This window comes from Poecilia mexicana, unplaced genomic scaffold (genome assembly GCF_051168715.1).
Source record: "Poecilia mexicana isolate PSO_F unplaced genomic scaffold, ASM5116871v1 scaffold_13, whole genome shotgun sequence".
Classification (NCBI taxonomy): Eukaryota; Metazoa; Chordata; class Actinopteri; order Cyprinodontiformes; family Poeciliidae; genus Poecilia; species Poecilia mexicana.
The window spans coordinates 2918670-2932083 of NW_028263382.1; the positions used below are offsets into that span (position 1 = coordinate 2918670).

General features: G+C 40.2%; 1 protein-coding gene and 1 long non-coding RNA gene across 2 annotated transcripts; both read right to left on the reverse strand.

The window, feature by feature from the left end:
* Nucleotides 1-1465: 1465 nt before the first annotated feature.
* Nucleotides 1466-3143, reverse strand: LOC148155663 (uncharacterized). The gene is made up of 2 exons (XR_015765005.1): nt 2404-3143; nt 1466-1764 (listed from the first exon to the last, which is right to left on the reverse strand). It is a non-coding gene; the product is annotated as an uncharacterized LOC148155663 (long non-coding RNA).
* Nucleotides 3144-7266: 4123 nt separating this feature from the next.
* atf5b (activating transcription factor 5b) lies at nt 7267-12798 on the reverse strand. Its single transcript, XM_014978318.2, has 4 exons — nt 12283-12798; nt 11433-11654; nt 9887-11075; nt 7267-9384 (listed from the first exon to the last, which is right to left on the reverse strand). Exons 2-4 carry the CDS (start codon nt 11569-11571, stop codon nt 9198-9200), a joined length of 1515 nt encoding a protein of 504 aa, XP_014833804.1. The 5' UTR covers nt 11572-11654; nt 12283-12798; the 3' UTR covers nt 7267-9197.
* Nucleotides 12799-13414: the final 616 nt, after the last annotated feature.

The following is a 13414-nucleotide window of genomic DNA, read 5'->3' on the forward strand; positions in this document are numbered from 1 at the left end:
TGGTGTGGCTTTAAACATCAACAGTTATTATTTAAAAACACCTGTCTGATAAGAGATCAGTCCTGCATTCACATTATCTGAACAGCGAGATGCTACACATTGATGGAATGAACACAGATTACTTATTTAAAATGGTTTATTTACTAAATGAATTCAGCTTTACAGTTAGAACATTTTACTTAACCAACTTGCTAAGCTAGTGACACCCAACTAAACTCACTAAGAAAAAGATAAAATGATTAACTAAAAACTACTAAAAATGAAAACAGTAAAAAAATATTTCAATAGAACCCATAGAAAGAGTGTACTTTCTTTTAACCTCAAGCATCTGTTCAGGAATTTTAATAACTTGATATGGAAGTACTAACTAATTAGTAAGCACATTTGATGTATTTGACATTTTTTATTACAGCATATTAGACAGCACATTCTTAGAAATCAGGAGACAGTGCACTAATAAAATCTGTTGGAAAGCTGTTGAGAAGCAATACAATTTTTCTCTAACATTCTTTTTAGTTTTAGAGAGTGTAAATTAGCCTTTTAGTTGTGGGGTTGAAATGTTTATCTTGTGTGTCTTTTGTGGCAGCCATCTTGAGCCCATGCTAAAGAGGAGGCCCCACCCCAAACCCAGCTGTGATAAGAGCTGCAGTTTGATTGGTTGAAGTTAAAATAATGAAAAGATTAAAATGATTTGTAAATTGTGCATTTGCATACATAAAATGTTTGCATTATATTTTATAATTGATAAATAAGTGTTCACATTGTGTATGTGAAAGTTAACTTCCTTTCCTCCCAGTTAGCTGCTCCCCACTCTGGAAGGCTGAGGTGATTGGCCCATGTAAATTGAGAAGGCGGGGTTTAACCAGTAAATAGGTGAAATGCTGGATGTAGCAGGAGGACTGATGGAAGGAGGGCTGCCATTTTCCCAATCTTCTGTGTTACATCAGACTCAATAAATACCCAGATAGCACAGAATGATTGAAACAACATTGAATCAACGTTGAACGCTGACATTGAAACAACATTGAAAGTGGTTGGTGACTTGTATGTGAATCAACGTTAGGGTTTCAACCATAACTGACATAACAATGTTGATTCAACCATCATCTGTATGTCAACTTGTATGCATATTTGTGTTGATAGTACATTGAATCAGTTATGAATCAATGTTGATTCTACATTATATCAATGTTGAGTCAACCATCATCTGAACGTGGATCTGCATGCAGATTTGTGTTGATTCTACATTGAATCAATGTTGATTCAACACTCATTTGACTGTGGATGTACATGCAGATTTGGGTTGTTTTTATATTGAATGAAAGCTAAGGATTTATGTACATTTTACGTCTGATAGGTCTACATCATAACATGCCACTAAAAGTTTCTTCACTGGTGTTAAACACTGTATTATTGGCAGATGATGCGTAAACTGTGTACAAAAGTTTAAAAATGACAACATGGGTTTGATTTAACATTTTATTTAAGAAAAGAGGGACAGATCTTTAAATATATTTGATTCCTTTTTGACTGTCAAAACAACAGTATGTTGTCCACAGAAGAACAGAGTCCATGAGGTTAAGCTTTGTACTGTATGAAGTAGGGAAACAGTACAAGTTGTGGTAACCCCAGTTTGACTCTGGTTGGCGTCACTTTGATTCCTTGCGATGTCTTCCTCTCATTCTGGCGCGTAATGAAGCCACTTCTTTACGGTTCCACTGCAGTCCTCAAGAGTCAGCTTTCGGTCAAACTGCAGAGCAACGGCTGAAAAAAATTAAAGTGAGGAGGGTGCCGGTTAGAAATATGATAAACATTTGAAAAGTTCTGAAACACAATGAAAGATTAAACAGTGTACTGGTTACAGGTCTGAGAACAAATACAAACCATATAGTTCCCCATGTACACTCACTGTTAAATTAATATCTTAATCTCTCATTAATATTTATCTTAATGTTTACATATACAACTGCATTTACCCATCAAGCTGCAGTATAGTGTAGGATTTATGATATTGATATAAAATCAATATTTAAAATAAAGGGCTGTTTATCAGAAAACCTAACAATAAAACTCAGGGAGGATCAGGTTTATTTAACACACCAGAGACAAATAAATCGAACAAAAGGTGATTTATAGTGTAGTTGGAAAAATTATAATTTTTACAGAATAAACTTCCATCAAATAGCTGGTTCAATCTTCCATCAACTACAAATATTTCCAAATAAGTTGATTAAATTCCTTAAAAAGTGTCTATATGCTAATAAAGATCCCACACAAGTAACAATAGTCCAGTTCAATTTAACCAGTTACCAATCCAAGAATCAACAGACTGAATCAGTCATTAGCAGGTTTAGTTCAGTGTTTCACCTGCCTTACATGTTAAGTGTTTCCCTTCTGCCTCACCTGGATTGAATCTGTGGATGATTAACAACCTTCTGCACTTCTTGATGGCTGCAGACGGTCATGTAATCATCCAACTCAGCTGTTCTGGTACAGAGGCTCATTTAAGCACGTCCCTAAGCATATCATAATAAAAAGTTAAAAACAAGTGATTACTATCACAACAATTTAAAGCCCACCTGGAGCAGCCAGCCTTACACTTCCTTGTCCACCACATGCTCTCCCAGACCAAACAATAGGCCCCGCCCTATTTTAAAAACTCAAATCCCACAAAATCTCGCAGGATTTCATACTTAGGCCTGGAGTGGTGGGTAGGATGAAAATAATACAAAAGGAGACATGACCTCAATTATTAAAAATATCCGTTTTGCCCCAAAATAACCAGGATTACTATGGACACAAAACAATGCCCTTATTTTTCAATAAACACATTTAAGATCAAAGTAATATTGAAAAACTTACCATAAAAGTGCTCAGCGGAGAATTCAATTCAGAAGCCGGATGCAAACAAGCCAGCAGCAAAGTGGCTGTTTGGTTGGGACAAACCACTAGTGTAAAAACGGGGAGGTGGACTGTACAACTCCTAGTAGAGACTTGTAGATGTTTTTGTGTCAACACATTATGCAGTCAGTAATATTTACAGACAAGTAAGAAAATGTACAGAAAGGAATCACAACCCACTGTTCTCAACATGTAGTGCTTAATTTGAAACATGATTAACCCCCACTTAGTAATAAAATGTTCTGACCCAGAGCTCAAGGAGGGGGAGGGAAGGAGGAATGAGAGGGGGTAAAGAGGGGAAGGTTGGGAGGAGCGGCTGGATGGGGGGAGATTTGGGAGGGAGTAAGGGCAGATGAGGAGGTGATGAGGGATGCAACAAACTGCCCAGATTGCACACAATGGTAAATAAACGTTGAATTATAGTCAGAATGGTTGATTTTTGGTTGAGGTCAACAACTGATGGTTGATCAACCATCAAACAACCATCCACCTCCAGCCAAGTAACCAATGTTGAAACTGTGTCATTGAGTCAATGTTGTTTTGTGGTTGAAATCTAATGAATGAAATGCTAATGTCTGATCAACGACTGATCAATGTTGAATCAATGTTGAATCAATGTTGAATCAATGTCAGCTGTTTTGCCACACCCCTTCCCCTCCTCTCCTCCTCATCAGCGCTCTGGGTCAAAGCATTTTATTAGTGAGTGGGGGTTATCACATTTTAAATTAACCTCTGTAAAGGATAGTGGGTGAAGATTCATTTCTGTACATTTTCTTTCTTTTTCATAAAAAAGTCCTACTGACCGTTTGTGTGTGATATATTGACACAAAAACATCTACAACTTACTACAAGGAGTGGAGCGGTCCACCCCTGCTATTTACATGAGTGGGATGTCCCAAACACACAGCCACTTTGCTGTTGGCTTGTTGGCAAAAGATGTTAATTCAATGTTGAATTGCCATCATGTGCAATCTGGGTAGGCGCAGAGCTATGGGGGGGGGGCTTAAATATCTGATTATAGACTGAGAAAGTCTACCGCCTGTTGAGAAAGGTCTATTTAATGTTAAAGTTACTTTCCCTCAATGGAATATATACTAGTCAGTCCCAGTGACCGTTTCACTCACGGTTTAGCCGATGTGTTTCCTGGGTAAAGATCAACCAAAAAACGCAGACCAACCTCCCCGCCCCTCGCTCAACAGTTTCTGGTAGCGCAGGCGATAAACGTCAGGGGCCTGGTGATTCGTTAGGGGTCCGGTAATTAGCCCCGCCCCTCGGCCCAACGCTGACTTGTTCCGCTAGTGAATCTGGGTACAGAACGGAATCACAACTCAGTGTTGTCAACACATAGTGCTTAAGTTAAAACGTGATTAACCCTAACCTAAAAGGGGTTGTGCTGTGGTGGCGCAGGGGTTAAGCACAAACCACAATCAAGGACTCAGTCCTCAACACAGCTGTCGCAGGTTCAATTCCTGACCCTGGCGACCCTTGCTGCATTACCCCCCTTCTCTCATTACCCACCTTCCTGTCAATTAACTATCAAATAAAGGCCACTAGCCAAAACAATCTTTTAAAAAATGAAAAACCCTCACTTAAAATTAAAGTTGTTTCACCCGATTGAGGGGTAGATGGGCCCAGGTGGGGGGGAAAGAGGTGTGTGTGTGCCTTTGGCGGGTTGGGCGTTTGAATGGCAGGCGGTGGTGAGGGGTGCAAAAAACACCTGAACACTTTGATTACTAGTTTTTCCCCAAACCTTATCCTCAAGGCAAACTGACCTGCATGCTTTCAGTTCAGCAAAACCTTGTTAATCAAATGTTAATTAAAATCATGTGTGCTGAATTAGGGAAATGCCTAAAACTTGCAGGGCAGTGTGCCTGGTGCCGGTGCTGAAAAACACTGGATTTGATGTGGCATTTCAATCAATGAATGTTAATTGGCTAGAATTGAATGGTTGTTTGATGGTTGATCCAGCTTCTGTCGTTGACCTGAACCATACATGCAGCCTTTGTGATCATAATTCAACATTGAATTAACATCGTGTGCTATCTGGGTAGTTCTTCCCCAAACCTTGACGTCAATCAAACTGACCTGCGTTTTTTCAGTTCAGCAAAACCCCGTTAATCAGACGTCAATTAATATCATGTGTGTTGAATTAGGGAAATGCCTAAAACTTGTAGGGGCTGGAGGACCAGTGGTGAAACACACTGGATTCGACGTTGGCATTTCATTTATTTGATGTCAACCACAAAACATTGATTCAATGACACAGTTTCAACATTAGTTAATTGGCTAGAATTGAATGGTTGTTTTATAGTTGATCCACCATCAGTTGTCGACCTCAACCAAACATGCAACCTTTGTGATGATAATTCAACATTGAATTAACATATTTTCCAACAAGCCAACAGCAAAGCAGCTGTGTGGTTGGGCTATCCCACTCATGTAAACGGTGGGGGTGGATCGCTCCACTCCTTGTAGTAAGTTGTAGATGTTTTTGTGTCAATATATCACACACACAGTCAGTGAGAATTGTTATGAAAAAGTAAGAAAATGTACAGAAAGGAATCACCACCGACTATCCTCTACAGTGCTTAATTTAAATGTGATAACCCCCGCTCAGTAATAAAATGCTCTGACCCAGAGCTCTGATGAGGAGGAGAGGAGGGGAAGGGGTGCGGCAATACATCTGACATTGATTCAATATTGATCAGATGTTGATCAGACATCAGCATTTCAGTCATTAGATTTCAACCACAAAACAACATTGATTCAATGTCACAGTTTCAACGGTTTGATTGGATGGTTGTTTGATGGTTGATCCACCGTCCTTTGTCGACTTCAACCAAAAATCAACGATTCTAACTATTTTTCAACGTTGATTTAACATCATGTGCTATCTGGGTAAGCTTTGCTTTTCTGTACAGCCAAGATTGACTGACTTCTCTTTCCACACCACACCTCTCAATATAACAGCAACAAACCAATTCATTTACATACTGTAACTCTGCCAGACATTTTTCTAACAGATGAGCAGTGATATTTACAAAAGATTGTATACATTGTTTTTTTTTTTTGCATAATGTGAAACTAATTTTAGATGTGAACTTTTTAAATCTTTTCTGACTGTAGAAAGTGTACCTAAAACATCTCAAAAGCACATTTGTGCTACATGTGCAAAGCTGAAAATTTACAGCTGTAATTGCACAGAAAAATGGCTGAACAAAGTACTCAAGGAGACTGAAAATAAATTTGTTATTTTGATTCTAGTTTTTACTGTATCATTTTTCCTTCTCAAAAAAAAGCATGACTTTTTTTAAATCTTAATTCTTTACATAAACAGCTTAGCTCTTTTACAGCATTTTGCCACCGTGACACCGCTGTCTGTTTAATCTTACCGAACTGGGGCATTGGAAGAAAAGGTGAGGCTCTTTTAAAGCTTAGAGTGACACCTGGTGGTGGTGATGTGTGTTGACATTGTAGTAACACGAAATATTCTACTCATGATTCAAAGATAAATGTTCTCACTATCTGATTTTATTTTTGTTCTTTTTTACAGGGTTTCTACACTTTTATTAACTGGAAGTTCTATACTTTCCCAGACTCAAATTTTAAAGTGTTTTCTCTACTTTAAAAAAAAAACTTAATCTGTTTGTAAAAGTAAGACGTAACCTTATCTAATTCTTGGATGCCAAAAAAAAACAAGCTAAATTATCCATTTTAAATTAACTGTGGGTTATCTCACTCAGCTAGGTTATCTAAAATCAATTAATTTTTCTAAGTATTTTTTTCAGCCTTTACGCTTAAAAAAAAGACATGATTAAATCCAGAAACCTAAAATTGAAAAATATATTTTTTCAACTAAATTTAGATTAATTAGTATTAAACTAGATCAATTTTCAACTAGTTTAACATAAAATAAAATCATGGTTAAATGTTTCAGCCAACAGACAAATAAGGAAAATATGATACCTTAAAAAGTAAAGAATTGTTTTTTTGTTTTTTTTTGCTTTCAAAATTCTGATTTTGTCTTTTTGGTGATAGAATAAGAAAAAGTTTGGGAAATCAAAAATGTTTCAGTACTCAGGGTTTTTTTTTTTTCTATTTTTATCCAAACCTGGAGAAAATGACCAATGGAGATTCCAGACTGCATAGAAACCCTGTTTTTATATACATTGAGAATTTTCCTTGCATTTGTGTCAAAATCTAAAAAGACAAGAAAGACTTAAAAATATTTTTAGTGAGCAATGATCAATTTCTGCCTGTAAGCACATCATAAACCATAAATTCAGGCACATATTTATTGCAGCTTTACCTTTATGCTCTGATCCACCACTAACACAGACATAGAAATAACCACAAACTCACACGTTTCATCTGTTCACTTTTATTTAAATTTATTTACACACATCATTACGATGTTCGCCAGTGGTAATGAGACTCTAAGCTTCAACATGAGAATCTATTTGGTATTCATTTCCATGTCATATCTTACACAAACAGAAACAAATCAATGTTGAGTTATAATGAAGTCTTATGAATCTTTGTCAGTTTTTTTTTTCTCCCCCCCAACAAACAGAAGCGATAGGCTTTAATGACATTCTCTGTCAGCCCAGCTCGCTCTCATTCTCACACTTCACTTTGCGTTTCTCTCCGTCTCCGGCAAGTATTGTGCGATATTGCCTCATTCACTTGAAAGGCCTACAACTGCTAGGGGAGATACCAAGAGATTTCACACACACACACACACACACACGCAAACAACCTCTTCAAGCTGTAGCAGATAAGATAGGCAACTTCTGTTGTCTGTTGACAGCTGCAGCTTGATACGATTCCACTCGGCCCCATGGGGAAACCATCGTGATGAATGAACAAAGTGGGTAAATGTCTTTTGTTGGGGGTGGGGGCAGCTGGATCAGCCATGCTTCCTCACCCCCCAATTGAGTTGTTTGGACAAAGTGATTTAATATCAGATCAGAATTCTTAAGGACAACGGTTTTATTAAGCTAAGCTGTCAATCAAAGCCTGCATTTCTTTATGATTTTGCTCTTTGTGATATTACTCAACGTGTGCAACCCTAATCCCAAACCCTACCTGGTCACTGCAGCCAGCTGACATAAGCATTCTGATGGCTGCAAGACAAACGTCTGATAAGCACCATGCAGCCGAAACAAAAACAGTCCAAAGGCAGAGATGAGCGACACCACATAACTGGTTTATTTGGCTGTAATCTACCTGATGAATAAGAAATTTCCTGAAATTGACATCCAATAATAAAAAAAGGACCTGAATCTTAAGATACATCAAATTGAGCTGATTGACAACAAAATTCCCAGGAAGTCGACAACAATCATAGTTGCCTCGGTAGGTGATTGTGTGTCCGCGAAATAAAGTCAAGGGGCAGATAGAGAGGGGTAAAATAAGGGGGCTAAAAAGTGGGGTAAATGTATTGCTCTCCGTCCAGGAAACCAAAAACCTGAGCGGGAATTGCACCAATGGGACAAGATGAGAGAAAAGTCGTAGGCTGATTGGACGAAGAACTAATGCGAAGTGAAGATCTTGAAGCCATGCAGTTAACATAATATTGCCTTCAAATAACACTCGCACATGCTTTTCCAAAATCAAACATGCATCGGGTATCTCAGTGGAGAGGGAGGGGGAGGACAAGTGGAAGTACTCAACAGTTTAGCAATACAAATTCTCTAAATGTCTGCAGTAGTGAATATTCATAAAGCATGTTACACACTTTCACCAGCAATCCCCTTTATTCATTTGATTGTTTTAACCAAACGATAAGTTATCAGGTAAAAATAAAATTATAAAATAAAATATATATATTTAGTATGAGTCTGCCTTGATGCTGCCGATGTGTGTCACGAAAAAAAACGACAAGCAAATTTCAAATCACTACCACGAATCCAGAGAGCGATGACGATCCATCGGCGCGTCGTCACAAGGCTGTGAGTTCAGTTCGGATCACAGTGGTCACGGACAAGTTCGGCATCTCCTCACGAAGCCACCTCACTAAGGCTTCTCACAGTTCACTCACCCACTTCCACACTTCTCTTTTTCTCTCTCTTTTTCAGGACAAAGTTTCTTTCTGTTCTGTCTCTCTTTTTTGTTTTTCTGGATATGAACTACCAGGATCATGCAACTACCCTTTCAATCGTGCTGAGACAAAAACCGGTTGGTGCTCTTGGCGTGGTTGTTCTCTCTGAGCTGGCTGGGAGGAACGGTGGTTGAGGTGAGCGGAAGGTGAGGTTGGGGTAGTGGGGGATGGAAGGTGTTTGAGGGGGGCGTCTTCAGGCACTGCCATCCTGTTTGAGCCGCTGACTGCGAGCTTTGTACACCTCGATCAGTAAATCTTTGACGTACTGGATTTCTCGCTCCACCGACTCCGCCTTGTCACGTAGCTCCCGGTTCTGTCCCTCGAGGCCATGCAGCTCCTCCTCCAGAGAGTCCAGTTCCGCCCTCTTACGCAGCCTGTACCTGTAACAGGGACAGACGGGTGAGGGGTGTGCGGGGGAGGATTAGGTTGAATCTACTGATTTTTGCTGCCTTGCAAATTTACTCATGAGTCAAGGTCCCTTCACTATCCTAAGTTTTCATCTACAGTTCTGAGTTCAGCCCAAACTGCCTGACATAATTAGCTAGGAGGGGCAGAATTTGGCAGCCAGTGAGGGGATTTCCGATCCCCTCCTACGCTCCACAGGAACAGCTAAAGCACTGTGGTCTATGTAACAATCAAGCCATCCTGGAAAAGACGAAATCGTCTTTGCTTGATAGAGGGGACCATGATCACACATCAGCCCTGGGTCTGGGTGTACCCATCTCTCACCCCGACAAGTTGTAGGGAACTGAGAGATGATCACTCATACTCTGAGTTCATCCCATCTCTTAAACCTATTTTGTCACTTTGTCTTGATTCAACTGTTCTCCAAGGTTGGAGCATGCTTTCTAAGGAAACAATAAAGTGAAGGATGTTGCTTACCTGTGAGCAGCGGTTTTGTTCTGGTCTCTCTTCTTTTGCTTCCTCTCTCCATTGCTGGTATCCAGGGAACCTGCTCCCATCACCAGGGCTGGCTTCATGGAACAGGGCTCGTCCTTTAACCTCTGGGTGGGACGGTGTATGGGGGCACCCAGCAGTGGCCCCTCGCCTTCCCCTCTAGACAGACATTCGTAGCTTTGGTCCGCAAGGCATTCTGGATAGAGGTAGTGGCCGTGTTGGGGCTCCACAGCCTGTGCCTGAGCCGGCTGGTCTAGGTCTCCTATAAAGCTATGGTACGGATCCGTGCTGGCCATGGACTGATGGAAGTAGCTGTCGCCGGCCACCATTGTCTCTTGGGGAAGACTTCCAGAGAGTCCGCCATCCTTGCTGCAGTGCAAGACCTCAAGCCCCGCACTGTCGTAACTTACATTGACCTTCACATTGTGCATCAGCTGTCCTTCTCGCTTGTGGTGGCTGTCGTATGAGCCACCCAAGCAGAAACCTCTGGCAATCTCTTCGCTGCAAAACATTCCTTCGGAAAAACAGTAACTCTCCTCCTCCTTCAACGATAAAGCACATTCTCTCACCTTCTTCACGCTCCCGATGCTGTTCTTGCTCACGGTCTTCAGTGTGGAGTAGTGGTTCACAGAAAACTCCGTGCTCCCTGAGTAACATCCCCTGGAGCCCCATGTTTCCAGACCCACTTCGTCGCCGACTTTCACCGACTCGCCCAGGATCCTGCGCCCATTGTTGTGGTGGTAGCGATGGTGGTAGCTGTACGGGGCGGGCCGTGCAATTTTGGTTCTGCTGATGGGACCGCCACAGAAGCTGGCCAGGTCCAGTTCCCCTGTTGCCAAGGTAACTACCACAGGGCTGGTTTCTGATTGGCTGGTTCCGTATGAGCCATAGGGTAACTGATAATAAGACTGGGAGCCCATTGCTTGGGAAACCTTGTCACATTTTGAGGATTTTTCCAACTTATTTGTGGTGGATGTGGACTCTGAGCGGAAGTAGTCCTCCAACTGAGCCAGCTCCTCCTGCAGAAGGGAGGTCATAACCTCCAGATCCGAGGGCACCTTGACATCTTGTTCTAACGGCGAGGGTGGAAGAGATGAGCTCGGAGAAGACTCGGTCGTTGACACAAATGAAGACAAATCAACTTTCTCTGTCATCCAATCAGAGTGACCATCACCTAGAAAAAATGTGATACAAAATCATAAGAATGTGTTAATTTTTTTCTTTAAGAAATCCATTTTGTTGCAATTGTTTGAATAAAATATGCACAATAAAAATGACAAAGACAGAAAAAAAATAAAATATCAAAAGAAGCGAGCATCAATTTGAAAAGGCTTAAATCAAAAGCAAGCAACACATCCGATAAGATCCAAGCGAACAACTAACCGATCATCTGAAAATGATTGAACAGCATCGTCTGCATTCGATAAAAATCCACTTAGCAGTACTCACTGTACGACATTAGCCCCCGTGCTGCACTGCGGCTCCGACCTCGGGATGTGGAAAAATAAAAAACCGTCTTGGCAAAACTCACCAATTAAGCGCTGCCTCTCCGCTGGCTCCGCCCCCGACCTAAGCCGTGATTGGCTATGGTTAGCCTGTGGGAGAGGGGGAGAGCCGAGCTCGCCTGTGGAAATGGGGGGAATTTTCTTGCGAAGGATCGATGCCGCCATCGTGTCGACTGCTTCGATCGTGTTGTCCAAAAGCACAAACCATGCGCTGGCTGGAGGCGAGAGTTGTGGAATTAACTGTAGACCTGTGAAAAATTTTAAGAAAGCTGTTAAAACCCACAATATCTAATTGCATATCAATTAATAATTCATAATATCGCAAGACAAAAAAGAGTCAATTTAAAAATGGCTAAACATAGTTTTTTAAGTTTAAATAATCTCATATTAATTCTCTTAAATTTAATCTGTTGTTGACCTATAATTTTATAGTGTTTAGGGTGTATTGGATTTATGGCGTTTAATAAAAAATAATTTCTTGAGAAAAAAAACTCTACACAAAAAATTAAATATGTATTTTAAATAAAATAACTTTAAACAAATAACAAAAGTAAAACCAAACTGTTTTAGTTTGGGAATAACAGGTTTGTAGAACAAAATTATTTAGAATTTAAAGTTTACTAGTAAACCAAGTGAAACACATGCCTGGGATTTCTTAGTATACCATTTTTTTATAAACTGAAAAAATTGTATTTTTATTTAAATAAAAAAGTCTAATAATCATTATACATAGAAATATCAATTAAAGTAGCGTGTCAAGTTAATAACTACACTAACCAATCAGTAAAAAAGTGTTCGAATGTCTAAAAGTAACTGTTAACTAACAGCTGTTGTTTCCCTGCTAACTTTCCTCTGCTCCTCCAAAGCAGTACTCACCCCATACTTGCTCTGTTGTTTTGTAGGAGCAAAGCAGTCGAAGCTTCACGTCGCAGAAGGAGGACGCCGTTCAAAGAGCCATTATTTCGCTTTTGAAACTCAGGGACTCTTCATGGAGCGCTAGAACCACGAACAGACTTGCAGACAGAAAGTTTTTAAATCCGCTACTTCTCCAACTCCTAATGCCCAGACCTGATCACCTAGCTGGAGATCAATCCGCAGTTTCCAGACTTCTCGCGGTCGTTACGTCATGAAGCCGGGGACTTTCCCATTATCCTGAGACCTCGGGCTGTTTGCGTCAACGGCACGAGCCCGTCCGACAGGTGCTGCTCCAATTTATGTCAATACCATGGTGTTACTTTTACTTTCTTTTCAAGAAAAGTCATACTTCCCCACAAGAATATCTAATTTCGCTTTTCAAAAGGTTTTTTTTTTTACTTTCATCAGATTTAAAAGTTGTTAAAGAAGCCTAAACGGATGTTCGTAGTTCGTAAAATTAGAAAGCTAATAACCCCTTAGTTACCTATTTAATTAACGTTCTCATCACGCGAGAATCAAACTATTTAATTAAAAACTAAAAAAAACAGACAGTGTGGATGAATAATGAACATGTCGAGCAGATGGAACACCCAGCACTAGTTTCGGGTGCGCTTCTGCGGAAGGACATCATGTTGCAGTTCGGAGTAGTAACTTTAGTTGCAGTCCTGTTGCATCAGATCCGCAAGGGATTCGCTGAACGCTGTAACATTGTGGCCCCATCATTGGTTTATCAGGGAGAACTTTTCTATTCCTATTGGCCCTGCCATCACTTATTCTCTGATTGGTAATCATTAGGCATTAACGCCAACCTGGGACCTGAGACCAGCGCCTGGCGGACTGTGGGTCAGAAATAGTGGTGCGTGGGGAAGGAGGAAAAACTCTCCTGCACCTGGAATGACACATAATCAGCAAATGCTATTTTTTCCCCTCAATTAGTTATTAATATTTGGCGTAACATGTGTGGATGTATTTTGGAGTTTACTTTTTAAGAAAAAAGTAAAAGCAAATCTAAACAAAAAAGTAACAATCACTTTACTAAACATTTTAAAGGAATTCAGATCTTTTCTTTTACAGATTTTTGATCCTAGTTATT